Source organism: Schistocerca americana, chromosome 4 (assembly GCF_021461395.2).
Source record: "Schistocerca americana isolate TAMUIC-IGC-003095 chromosome 4, iqSchAmer2.1, whole genome shotgun sequence".
In the NCBI taxonomy this organism is placed as follows: domain Eukaryota; kingdom Metazoa; phylum Arthropoda; class Insecta; order Orthoptera; family Acrididae; genus Schistocerca; species Schistocerca americana.
In genome coordinates this window covers 422,387,928-422,402,241 of record NC_060122.1, presented here as the reverse complement: position 1 = coordinate 422,402,241, position 14,314 = coordinate 422,387,928, and the positions used below count along the sequence as shown (strand labels likewise).

The following is a 14,314-nucleotide window of genomic DNA, read 5'->3' as shown; positions in this document are numbered from 1 at the left end:
GGTACACCAAACCCTTGCCTCACCATCAGTACTCCATCGCCGCAGGACTTTCAAAGCTCATAGTCCATTGAAACTTTGCCGGAGTCATCTGCGCGTGAAGGTATTTAAAGTGGACAAGCAGTTGCGCAGATGCAGATCCACTCTCTCGTCCTCTACCTCTGGTTGGCAGTGGATCGTAGGGCCGATACGACTGGCAAGAGGCAGGGGATGCATTGAATGGTCATATGCCACTGGAAGTATCCTGACATACGCCCTTAAGGCACATCACAGGTGCCTTGCTTCGTCGGTACAGAAGCCGTGAGTGTTTACCTATCGATATTACCCGCCTCCTACACCGATGAAGAGACTGACAGAAGGGAAGAAGGAAAGGGAAGGGACTGGAAGGGAAAGGGAGGAAAGGACAGTAGGTCGTTGTGAGGCACACTTCGTCTGGCTCCTCTGCTGAGACCTGACCGGCTAGGTTGAACCTGCCAGTAGCTACGCTACCACCGGTATAGCTCTCAGCATCACAGGAACACGCAAACTCTCCCACCCGCACGGACAGTGCTACGATAAGGTGGTGCCTCCAGGGAGAGACGTTCTTAATCCCGACCATCAGACAACCGATATTCCATAGATAGAAGCACTTGAAGACCTGCCAGTTGAGGAACAACTTGCGGATGCCCCTTCCTACGATGAATTCATTTCAGCACTGGCTAAGCTGAAAAATGACAAAACAGCAGGATTAGATAACTTGCCATCAGAGCTATATAAATATGGGGGTCCAAACATCAAGAAACCATTGTTTGCTCTGATCTTAAGGATTTGGGAGTATGAAATGATTCCAAAAGACTGGAAAGATGCTTGTATTTCCAAGATCTATAAAGGCAAGGGTGACATATCAGACTGCAGCTCCCACAGGGGCATTTCTCTTCTCTCAGCAGCGGGAAAAGTCCTTGCCCACATAATTAACACCCGGTTAACACATTTTGCAGAAAAACTGCTACCAGAGACCCAGTGTAGCTTTCGCCCAAACAGAGGCACAGTGGATGCCATATTTGTTGTCAAACAAATGCAAGAGAAAAGCTTAGAGCAACATCGGCCTTTGTTCATGTGCTTTGTAGACCTGGAAAAAACTTTTGATCGTGTCCCACGGGAAGGTCTCTGGATCATACTAAAGAAAACTGGGTGCCCTGACAAAATTGTCAGTTTGATTTGGCAGTTTCATGAAAACATGATGGCAAAAATCCGCCATGAGGACAAGCTCTCAGAACAGTTTCCCGTGACACGTGGTGTAAAACAAGGCTGTGTTCTGGCTCCCACACTCTTCTCACTTTACTTCGCAGTTGTTATGAGAGACACGACCAAAGCCTGTAGTAATCAAATAGTCTCGACACAAGGACAGACAAAAGTGTCTTCAACATCTCTCGCCTCAGAACAAAAAGTCGCGTAACCAAACTATCCATCTTAGAGATTCTCTACGCGGATGATGTATGCATGATGGCTAATTCTTGCGAAACTCTTCAGACTTACATAAATCTGCTAACTGCCTCCTGCAGAAGATTTGGCTTAGCCATTAGCATCACTAAGACGCAAGTTCTCAAACAGCCACTTAGAGGTCTTAAGGGGGGACGTACACGAAACTGCAGTAATTTTAAAAGTATTTTATAAAACTCTAATTTTTTAAGATAATCAATCCAAATTTGGTACAGTTATTAAGAAATGTTATGCGCATATGAACCTAAATTTTCATTTTTATTGACCTTTTACATCTTTAATTATTAACAATTAATTTTTTTTCAACAATGTAATTACAAATGTTCCTTTTTTGAGAAAACTGTGAGAGCAATGTTAATGAATTTTTGTACACACTTTCATACCAAATAATTACAAAACTCTGTGGAGCAGAATTTTTATATCTTCTTTTGTTCAGTTTTTACGGGTCTCCCAATTTCCCTGAAAAATAATATATCAAATTTAAGGAATATTTTCTACCATAAATACCTTACTATTTTATTAAATGAAAATTCCTTCCACAGAATTTTTCACTATAGTACTGACTAGTCATATACCAAATTTCACTTCTCTACCTTTTGTGGTTTTTGAGAAAAAGGTACATAAAGTTATAAAAATGTAAGTTACGGGAAAACTGAATCAATGATTTGATAGTGTTTGTATTAGGTCTTACCGTCTCTGTGTGAACTAGTGCAAGCCATATGCATACTCCTCTTCATCTGCAAGCAGTCTCTTCTTTGCTTGTCTTCTTTGGTTAACCTGCTGTTCAATTTTATTGGCTGTAATATCAGCCGCAGCAACTCTTTTGTCATCGATGTCCTTCAATATTGAATAGGTGAAAGCTCCTGGATGAAATCCTAGCCTCTGTAGAGTTTTTATTCTTCCAAGATTACCATTGTTAAAAACTAAACAAGCATCATATGCAGCAATTTCAACAATAATTGTTGAAACAAATGTTGTTTTTGGGCAACGTTTCCAAATCAGTGAGTTGTAACTTTCATTAGGGTTTTGTGTCTTTCCATGCACACACTTTCGTAGGAGGTCTGGCTCTGCTAAACACCTAAATGTTGGTTTTATAGCACTTAAAACAGCCACAGGTAAACTGTGCTTGTGTGAATAGTTCATGCCATCACGCTCAGCCTGCTTGAATTTGCACCACGATATGTCACACAAATTATGTACAGGTTTGTCATCTGTGGATAGTTTATGAAAATAAATAGACCACACAGCCTTCTGCATGTTATTCAAATTTCCACTGTTGTCCCTTATTGCCTTGCCATAGTACACTTGTAAAGAATGAATTTCTTTGTCTGTGAGTCTGTTGGGACCACCTAAAAGTTTTCCATCCTCAAGTTTCCTGCCCTTCAATTCACGTTTCAATTTTAAAAGTCTGCCTCCCATTCGTTTTTGCACATGTCCAACACATTCCAACTTTTCTATAGCACAATGGGGACCATAAGGTTCACTTTCCAAAACAGTTTTGAAGGAGCTGGAGTCACCATCACCAAGGTATTTTGTGTATCTAACACCGTACTTTTCCACACTTCGATGGAACATAAGTTTCATAGCTGCAGGTTCCATTCCACCACTAGAACCAGAATAATTTCTACAGCACACTTTCTTGTGTTCAACCTGCCACTTATTTTCTTCCACTTCACCAGCTCTCTTTCCGAGTACACAGCTATAGCAATATTTGCTCATTACCTGAACGTCAAGAATTTTTCCAGTATCAACACTAATGACAGATGATACTCCATACAGTGATGTATGTCCACGCTTCATCCACGTTCCATCACATGACACACACAAATCGGTGTCTGGCGTGTTATCTGCTTCTGTCTTTAGTTCACTATTCATCTTCACAGCTTCCTTTGCAGAGGACTTCAAGTTTTCTTCCACTTCCTCTTGAAGAGCACTTAGCAGTGTTTTATTTCCAGTGGTGTACCTAGCACTTGGTTGTGGCATGTTCATGATCCCACAAAACAGTCTGGTACCTTCCCTGCCTATGCCCAAACATCTCATGCCATATATTAAACGCATATTTGCTTCATATATCCGGTTACTTGATGCCGAAGTTCTAAAAGCAGTGTCTGAATGACAGCTTTCACAAGTAAGATGCAACATACACACTATTCCAATTCTGTTTTCTTCGTCATATAATCTCAAACTTTTTGCACCACAGTCAGCACATACACAAGCAGATGATATAATATCAGATAGTATTTTCAAATCAATAAGCCTAAAACCACTAGTAGCTTGAGTGTCTGAGCCACAATCATCAAGTGATTGACAGCTGTCAATTTTCCTTCTCGAAGCACTCGCTTTCTTGGTTGAAGTATCGTTTCCATTTGTTATTATGGGGCTGGTTTTCAAGTTGTCTTTACTACATCGAGAAGCTTGACACTTTCTAACCTTTTTAAACACCTTACTAGAACGCGGCATGCTGCAAAATATAATAACAAGTCTACTTACAACTTTCGTAAAAATGTATTCCAAACAAACACTCGTAAACAAACGCTATAAATCAAAGAATATAAAACCAGCGGCAGAGATATTATTCCACAGCCTTCTTGATGTAGTACACAAACGTTCCCTGCATTGTGACTGCACAAAACTGGAAAAAAACGCAGTATAAATAGATATATGAGAGGATGAAGACCAAGATGGGGGGGCGTCGCCCTGTGCAAGCTATTACAAATTATTATTTTTTTCCCCCTTAGAAGCGGAATTGGAACGTAATATTTGGTAATTGAAATTTCAATACCATGTAGTAAATGAAGAGCCAATAAAATTTTTTTCACAAATTTGGTCATTTTCATGTACGTCCCCCCTTAATGTAGATGACTCCAGTATTGAGATAAATAACAAACCCTTGCAAAATGTGTCAAATTTCAAATACCTGGGAAGCCAAATTAGAAGTGACAACAGCCTGACAACGGAAATCGCAGCGCGTATAGCCAGCGCAGCCTCAGCCTTCGGTAAGCTTAATGACCGAGTATGGAAATCACATGATCTCAAACTACAAACAAAAATTGCAGTCTACAAAGCAGTAGTATTGTCCGCCTTACTCTATGCCTCGGAAACCTGGTGCTGTTACAAAGCTGACATTAAGAAGCTAGATAAATTTCATCTTCGATGTCTGAGATCAATTCTGCGCATCAAATGGGAAGACCGTGTCCCAAACACGGAGATTTTGCGCCGCGTGAAACTGGCTGGTATTGAAGCTTTAATAATGAAACATCAACTGAGATGGAGTGGTCACATAGTACGCATGGATGACAGTAGGCTACCTAAAGCGGTGTTCTACTCGCAGCTCTCGTGCGGGAAGAGGAGGAAAGGTGGCCAACACCTGCGATATAAAGACACCATTAAACGCCACCTTGCAGCCTGTGGCATTCCAAGCAACCGTTGGGAGGAGCTAGCATTGCGCCGATCGGAGTGGCGATCAACTGTACATAAGAGCATCGAACAATTCGAGCAAAAGCGTCTAATGAACCTGGATGCTAAAAGAGAGCTCCGAAAATCTCAGCTCAAGCCTGTCTATACGTATACTTACAACTCTGCTGGTCAACTTCACTGTGCTTCATGCAACAGGATATTCAAAGCGAAATTCGGATTCGCGAGCCACATCCGAGCCTACCACAACTAGGACAGAGAAGACTGACGGAGTCGCTGTCGCCGGACACGGCGAGGAGGACATCATCATATTTGTTTCGTAGTTGATCGGGTTTCTTCTCACTTAACTGTGTCGCAAGATGGTCTTTTTTTTCTTTAATGTGTTTCAATGAACACGAATCCGCTTCAAATATAAATTTTATATTACCTAGGGGGTTTTAATTGATGAAAGGAGAAAATTTTAAAAATGCAGCAAATAAAGCAGGCGAAAGGCAATACGAACGTCTAAAAATGATATTGATAGGAAATGCAAAATTGCAAAGCAGTAATTAGTAGAGGACAAATGTAAGGACTTAGAAGCAAATTTCACTAGGTGAAAGATAGATACTGCCTACACGAAAACTGAAGAGACCTTTGGGGAAAAGTCCTAACAAAGAAAGGAAAGCTGAAAGATGGAAGGAGTATACAGAGAGTCAATACAACGGAAAAGAACTTCAAAACAGTATTATAGAAAGGGAAGTGGACGTAAATGAAGATAAGATTGGAGATACGATACTGCGAGAAGAATCTGACAAAGCTGTGGAATATCGAAGTCAGGAGTGCCTATATTGTTGGCGACACCCCTAATCGATTTCGGCTTGCCGACCAGTGTTCGGTTTTTACTGCAGAGCTTTACGCTGTTCTCCAGGCTGTCCAACACATCCGTCGCCATCAGCGGATACAGTATATTATATGCTCAGATTCTCTGAGCTCTCTCCTCAGTCTCCAACCCGTTTACCCTGTCCACCAGCTGGTCCACCGGATTCAGGACTGCCTCCACTTGCTCCACTTGGGGGTCGTCTCTGTGGCATTCCTCTGCATCCCAGGACACGTTGGTATCCGTGGAAACGAGGCGGCCGATATAGCAGTCAAGGCTGCAGTCTCTCTCCTTCAGCCAGCTATTCGCATGATTCCCTTCGCCGATCTACAGAGTATTTTATGTCGTCGTGTTGCTTTTTTACGGCACGCACATTGGTCTACACTTCCCAATAATAAATTGCGGGACGTGAAAGCTCTTCCCTGTACTTGGACCTCTTCCTCCCGAACTCGTTGTCGGGAGGAGGTAATTTTAACTAGACTCCGGATAGTGCACTGTCCTTTTAGCCATCGGCAACTTTTAAGTGGCAATCCTCCCCCGCTTTGTCCCCAATGCTCTCAGCTGTGGACGGTGAGACACCTTTTACTTGAGTGCCCCTATTTTACTCCGTTACGCGCCCGTCTACAGCTGTCGCCTGATATATCTTCCATTTTAGCAGATGACACGCGCTCAGCCGATCGCGTCCTCGAGTTTATTAGTGTCAGTGAGATGACGTCGGTCATATGAAGCTCTTTTTGGGGAAAACAACCCCCCGCCCCCCCCCCCCCCCCTATACTGGTTTTCTAAGCTTTCCTTCTGTTTTTTTGTTTCCCCACTTTTTGAGTTATGCTCCCATTGCTATTGATTTCCTGTTTGTTTTTTTTTTCCATTCCCTAAGCCACAGACCGGGAGCTAATGGCCGTAGCAGTTTTGCGCCCTAAAACCATAACAAAAAAAATCGAAGTTGAAACAAGGCCCCAGGAGTGTACGACATTCTGCCAGAACTACTGATAGAGTCAGCTGTGACACAACTCTTCCATCTGGTACGCAAGATGTATAAGACAAGAAAAATATCCCTACCCTTCAAGAAGAATGTGGTAATTCAAATTCCAAAGAAAGCCGTTGCTGACAGGTGTGAAAATTATCGAATTATCAGTTTAAACACTAATTCCTTACAGACGAATGGAAAAACTGATAGAAGCAGACCTCACCGGAGATTAGTTTGCCTTCCGGAGAAATGTAGGAACACGCGAGGCAATACTGACCTTACGACTTATCACAGTAGATAGGTTAAGGAAAGGCAAATCTACATTTACTGCATTTGTAGACTTAGAGGAAGCTTCTGACACTGTTGACTGGAATACTCTATTTGAAATTCTGAAGAGAGCAGGGGTAAAATACAGGGAGCGAAACGCTACTTATAACGTGTACAGAAACTAGACAACAGCAATAAGGGTTGAGGGGATGAAAGGAAAGCAGTGGTTGAGAAAGGAGCGAGACAAGATTGTAGCCTACACCGGATGTTATTGAATCCGTATATTCAATTAGAAGTAAAGGAAACCAAAGAAACATTTGGAGTAGGAAATAAAATTCAGGGAGAAGAAATAAAAACTTTGAGGTTTGCCAATGACATTACAAACCTGTCAGAGACAGCAAAACACATGGAAGAGCAATTGAACGGAATGAACAGTGATTTGAAAAGAGAATATAAGATGAACGTCAATGTAGTCAAATTAAATCAGGTGATGCTAGGGAATTAGATTACGAAAGAAGACATATAAAGTAGTGGACGATTTTTGCTATTTGGCCAGTAAAATAGTTGATGCTGGCCGAAGTAAAGAGGATATGCAATGTAGAATGGTAATGGAAAGAAAAGCGTTTCTGAAGAAATGTGTTAACATCGAATATAGGACGTCTTTTCTGAAGGTTTTTGTCTGGAGTGTAGCCATGTATGGAACTGAAACATGAACAATAAACAGTTTATGGTTCAAATGGCTCTGAGCACTATGGGACTTAACTTCTGAGGTCATCAGTCCCCTAGAACTTAGAACTACTTAAACCTAACTAACCTAAGGACATCACACACATCCATGCCCGAGGCAGGATTAGAACCTGCGAACGTAGCGGTCGCGCGATTCCAGACTGTAGCGCCTGGAACCGCTCGGCCACACCGGCCGTCTGTTGTTGTTTTGCTGACTGCCGTCGGGCAATTTTCTTGACACAAGAAGTTGTTGAAATATTCAAGGAATTCGTTGCTCTTGTGTGTTAATATTATTTTGGAATGCTAGCAGTGTATGACTTGCTTTTTCTTTGAATTGTGAATTTTGATTTTCTTGTTTAAATTGTGAACTAATTGTAACGCACCTCAGTGTTGAGATGTTGAAGACATTACGTAGTATAATGCAAATTTAAACTGTGCCACATTAATTTGCTGAATATTTGTTGTAAAATTAATTTTGAGAATAAAAATTTTAAGGCTAACTTACCAATCGGAGCTCACCATCACCCTACCACTCCCTTTAGCGGCATAAAGTCACTGAGCACTCTCGGCCGCCCAACTGTGCTGCTTCCCTACTGACAAACCATCAATTCCCGCCTCCTTTTGTATTGGCGGATCCACCTCTCGTGACATTTAGTAATCAATTCCGCATACTTTTGATCAGATAGTGAACTTGAACAAACTTACGAACTCTTTTCGCCGGCCGGCGTCGCCTTGCGGTTCTAGGCGCTTCCGTCTTGAACCGCGTGACCGCTACGGTCGCAGGTTTGAATCCTGCCTCGGGCATGGATGTGTGTGATGTCCTTAGGTTAGTTAGGTTTAAGCAGTTCTAAGTTCTAGGGGACTGATGACCACAGATGTTAAGTCCCATAGTGCCCAGAGCCATTTGAACCATTTTTGAACTCTTTTTTCTCTTTGCACTGGAGCCATTAGCAAGGCTAGAGACGGTGTTATACGAATTAGCTAGGCGCCTGCTTGGGGTGGCAAGTATTTTATACGATATGTGTATCAATTGTACAGAATTCTTTTGGAACTTGGAATACCAAAGAAGTATGTTAGACTTACAGAAGCGAGTCTGAAAAACGCAAAAGGTAGAGTACGCGTGGGGAAATTGGAGTCAGAAGAATTTGTAAAAAAAAAAAAAAAAAAAAAAAAAAAAAAAAAAAAAAAAAAAAAAAAAAAAAAAAAAAAAAACGGACTTAAGCAGGGAGATGCCCTGTCTCCGCTACTTTTTAATTTAGTCCTAGAATATATTGTACGAATGACAGCAGATAATTCAAATGGTTCAAATGGCTCTGAGCACTATGGGGCCTAACATCTGAGGTCATCAGTCCCCTAGAACTTAGAACTACTTAAACCTAACTAACCTAAGGACATCACACACATCCATGCCCGAGGCAGGATTCGAACTTGCGACCGTAGCTGTCGCGCGGTTCCAGACTGAAGCGCCTAGAACCGCTCGGCCACCACGACCGGCAGCAGATAATTCAGAGGGTGTGGAGTTAAATGGAAATATTAAGATATTAGGGTATGCAGATGATCTAAATATCATTAGCGATAGGAAAGAATCTGTAACAGTAAATGTGAATGCATTAATCAAGGCTAGTGAAGATGTAGGACTAAGGATAAGTGAAGACAAAACTAAATACCTGGTTACTACTAGAATGCCAACAGCAGTAGATCAGGAAATGTTAAGAGTTGGAGACATGCAGTTTGAAAAAGTGAACACATTTAAGTATCTAGGCGTGGACATCACTTCGAGAAATGAGATTGAATCCGAACTGAAGAAGAGATTACGGGCGGGAAATGCGTGCTACTTCTCACTGAATAGATTACTTTCATCACGGATATTGTCTAGGAATTTAAAGATTAGAATATACAAAACTATTATTCTACCAGTTATGCTGTATGGGTGTGAGACTTGGTCTCCAACTGTGCAAAATGAAAAGCCGTTTCGAGTATTTGAAAACAAAATTTTGAGGAAAATTTTCGGAGCAAAAAGGGATGACATTAGCGGAGAGTGGCGAAAACTGTATAACAAAGAGGTTCACGAACTCTATTCATGCCCTGACATAATCAGTATTATTAAATCACGTAGGCTGCGATGAGCGGGTCACGTATGGATGAGGGCAGGGCAGCGCGCAGAGTACTGGTAGGGCACTTGAAGGGAAACGTCCTGTGGGGAGACCGAGGCGTAGATGAGAGGACAATGTGAAGGCTGATTTAAGGGGCCTAGGTATTGAAGGTGAATGGAAGTAAATAGCCCAAGACAGGGACAGATGGCGAAAATACGTTGCTGTGGTAATGGACTCTCGAGTCCGGTATGACCAGTGAGTGTGTGTGTGTGTGTGTGTGTGTGTGTGTGTGTTTATCAATCACTACGTGGCACTGCTTGCATCCCACCCTGCCTCAAAATACATGTCTGAGTCGGCGGAACGAAGTTGTTTGTAGACTCGTTCCTACTCACGTCTCGCGCAGTAGCGTGAATGGAACAAGTGGTCCGCCATCTGCTCCCTATCTAAAAGCTCAGCTGGGAGGACGGTTGTTCGATGAAGGGGTGGGGTTGGGTGGGGGGGGGGGGGTGCGCGCACAGAGCAAATGAGGAATATCGCGGCTGCGAAATGAGAAATGAAGTTCCCTCGCTGCTTGTTTGGATAAGAAAATGAAATACAGCGTCCATTAAGCAGCAGAGGCAGCACAGCGCGCCAGACGTAATTTCCTTTAGGGTTTGTCCCGGCCTCGGGGCCGCCAGCTATCGGCAGGAATTCTTATTCGATTTGCGTCATTGGCCAGCTGGCTTCTGCGGCCCGGAATCTTCGTCATTTCCTGTGACGTCGCCGCCGCCTCATAACCGGCGCGCCGTTCGCATGCCGGGGGGAGACGCTTCACACCCCTGCTGGACGCAGCTTCTGCCGTGTCGCAGGGGCTTCGCGACTAATGAACAAAACCAACACATCTTTGTTGGCTTTTGAGGGGAGGAGCATCCCTGTGGTTTGAAGTGAGACGGCGGCAGTCGCGCAGTGTCCTTTCAAGTACCCTGTGCCCTCACAGCCCATCCTTCGTTTTGTAATACGCCACTGATTTAATGACCCGCAGACACGATAACTTAAGTTTTACTCTGCGCGGAACCCTTTCGGCATTCGTTTAGGAAAGTTATAGGCAGTACATCAAGCATAAACACTTGTCTGCACTGATTTAAGCTACTTCCTTTTTTCTTTGAAAGAAACAAAAGTACACGGTGAGAAGAAAGTCGGTTCCTTTCACAATACTTTGACACGGATTGACAGTAAAACATTGAGTACGTAGTGAAAATGCAGGCTGTATCAGGAGCAAACGGTACTACCTTATGAGGCGGTACTACGAGCGTCATTACGAAACTGGCGCCTCACATTTAATTTCATGGAATTTGCAACAGAAAGAATAATAACGTAGGTAAATAGAACAGGAGTTCAGTTACAGTAATTTTTCCACATACACTGACTGAAAAAATAACAACACCGAGAAGTGGTCGTGCGGCATAAATAAAAGTTTGGTAGGCGTGTCTCTATATCTGAAAGATGATATCTATTCAAATTTCGCGCCAGTCGCATAAGAGTGGTGCCAGTAGCGCCAATATGAGGATGTAAATCAGGGTTTCTTGAAATGCACACTGTCAAAGTCGTGAACGGTAGTTACCTTTGAGATTGGACATGGTGAGTTAAAGTTAGCCGGGATTGCCTTTACGGTGGCAAAGACGCCATTATCAACACCTCACTAAGTTTGAACGAGGTCTGTAATAGGGCTACGAGAAGCTGGATGTTCCTTCTGCGATACTGCAGAAAGGCGCGGCAGGAATGTAGCCACTGTATATGACTGCTGGCAGGGGTGCTCTCGGGAATGTACGGTCCCAAGAAGACTAGAGTCCGGACTGCCATGTGGCATTACAGAGAGTGAAGACATTCGACTTCGGCGTATGACTCCGGCGCATCGTGCTTTATCTGCAGCAGCAATCTGAGCAGTAGTTTCCACAACAGTGACACAACAAACTGTTACAAATTGGTTACTTCAAGGATATCTCCGAGCCAGAAGCCCTGTAGCGTGCATTCCACTGACCCCAAATGGCTCTAAGCTCTACGGGACTTAACATCTGAGGTCATCAGCCCCCTAGACTTAGAACTACTTAAACCTAACTAACCTAAGGACATCACACACAGCCATGTCCGAGGAAGGATTCGAACCTGCGACCGTAGCAGCAGCGCGGTTCCGGACTGAAGCGCCTAGAACCGGTCGGCCACAGCTGCCGGCCCATTGACCCCAAACCACCATCATTTGCAACTTCAGTGGTGTCAAGCAAGAGCTCATCAGAGGGCAGGGTGAAGATGTGTTGTGTTTTCCGATGAAGTGGGTTCTGCCTCGGTGACAACAACGGCAGTGCGGTGGTTAGGAGGCCATTTGAGGGTATGCAACCAACCTGTCTGTGTGCTACACGTTGTACCTACACCTGTAATTATGGTCTGGGTTGCGACTTCGAATGACAATAGGAGCACTCTCGTGGTTATCCTACACACCCTAACTACGTATCTGTACTTCAGTCTGGTGATTCCATCTGATGTGCTGCCACCCATGTACAGCATACCAAGAGGTATTTACCAACAGGACAACGATCGCACGCATATCGCTGTTGTAACCCAAGTTGCTCTGCAGAGTGTTGATATGTTGCCGTGGCCTTGACCTGCGAGATCTGTCTTCAGTCGAGCACATACGGGACGTCATTGGACATCAACTCCAGCGTCAGTATTACCATCCTTGTATTAACCGACCAAGTGTAACAGGCATGGAACTGCATCCCGCAAACGGACTTCCGGCACCTGTACGACACAATGCATGCATGTTCGCATTCAACATTTTGGTGGGTAAATGACTTACCTCGTCATTGCATTAACCTGTGATCTTGCAGTTTAATGACTTAAATATGTAACGTAGACGAATGTATTCCCGAAGTTTCTGTACTCTACATTTTAGTGATGTGACTTTTTTGCCAATGTATTTCCCTCAACATGTGTAGGGCGCGTTTATGTAGATTATAGATATGGTTGTATGATGTATGTTAACTGGGGACCTAGAAACGACGGAGAGGCTCCGTCCCCGCCGTATGTTTGCATGGTAGAGTAATGATGGTTTACGCGCACGTGGAGAACTTGTTTACGCAGCAATCGCCGACATAATGTAGCTGAGGCGCAATAAGGGGAATCAGCCCGCATTCGCCAAGGCAGATGGAAAACCGCCTAAAGCAAACCACGGACTGGCCGGCTCACCGGACCTCGAGACAAGTCCGCCGGGTGGATTCGTGCCGGAGACCAGGCGCTCCTTCCCGCTCCGGAAAGCCGTGCGTTAGACCGCTCAGCTAACCGGGCGGGCTACAGATAGGGTACTATAATAAACTTTTTCTCGTTCATAATTAAAAGTTTCTTTTAAATCTTTCAGTGGGAAGTGCTATTGTAGGCATTTTTCCCTACGATGAACAAGAGCTTGCTCAAATAGCTCGTAAAATTCTGATGTAGCTTAGGTTAGCCGTCTTACAGCAGTGAAGACGTCATCTGGGTCTAGATAATGTTGGCAACATAGTCCATCTTTCTTAGCCCCAAAGAGATGGAGGTCTTAAGGTGCTAAATCAGAACTTACGGTTGATATAATAGTACAGTCCGACCAAACTGGGCAATGAGTTCCAAAACTGGAAATTTACGGTTTCGAACTAGACTGTGTCGTCTTATTGCGTCCTGAGTTAAGCTAATTTGGGATGCAAGTCATCAGAAAGAACCATACGCTGTACGTTCCAGAAGATCGTGCACCTTAGTATGCAGATGACCGTGCCACAGACTTCACCTTTGCTGCAAAATTTGCCTATCGCAATTCCAAAGACTATCTTCTGCATTCCGACGCGCAGAGGCGGAAGCATATGTTCCATAATTATGGTGCCCAGAAAATTCTCAGTTAAGCCTCGTATTGATCCAATAGATCGCAACGAATTTCCATTCAATAATCTTTTTCTTTTTCCTGTAGCATCCGCGGGTCCTAACTAGCACACGCTTTCCGATAACCGACGACGCCTAACTTATCGATTAAGTCATTACAGCTGACGTTCTGGTCTCCACACCTCGACCATAATCCACCGACCGCAACGGATGTGTTCATCGAAAAGCTGTTAATTATGAGGAATAGCAGCTGACCAAAACTGACTGGAAAATTACTTCTGGTGCACGCCTTTTTCACTACTGCCCCAACGCCTCGTATTATTCATGTCTACTGTATCGTCACCATACACCTTCAGCAATTGTCGACGGATGTTAATAGGAAGAGAGGAATTCAAACACTAATTTTACACACATATCGATGCCAGACCCCGTTTTGAAATGCCTCCTTGTTGTTGCTGTTTTTGTTGGAGGACCACGAAACAAATCTAACAAGATTGAAAAATTAAACTGTGACATAATCTGCCTCGGACAGCCAAACTGGACTACAAAGAAATAGCAAGCATTAGTTTCGGTATGATTCCCTTATTTGCACTCATGAAGCAAAAACACTATATAAACATGTATTTTACTATCGACGTT

At 43.5% G+C, this 14,314-nt stretch overlaps 1 protein-coding gene and 1 long non-coding RNA gene across 2 annotated transcripts in view; one reads left to right on the top strand and one right to left on the bottom strand.

Moving 5' to 3' along the window:
* The window catches only part of LOC124614004, a 701,124-nt gene that overhangs the window by 640,335 nt on the left and 46,475 nt on the right, over positions 1–14,314 (top strand). The window lies entirely within an intron of this gene.
* On the bottom strand, positions 1,876–4,077 carry LOC124614003. Its single transcript, XM_047142812.1, has 2 exons — positions 2,168–4,077; positions 1,876–1,935 (listed from the first exon to the last, which is right to left on the bottom strand). The coding sequence occupies exon 1, from the start codon at positions 3,934–3,936 to the stop codon at positions 2,182–2,184; it is 1,755 nt and encodes a 584-aa protein (XP_046998768.1). The 5' UTR covers positions 3,937–4,077; the 3' UTR covers positions 1,876–1,935; positions 2,168–2,181.

Excerpts from the sequence above, each read along its gene's own strand:
- LOC124614003 (XM_047142812.1), bottom strand. The coding sequence starts at position 3,936 with ATGCCGCGTTCTAGTAAGGTGTTTAAAAAGGTTAGAAAGTGTCAAGCT.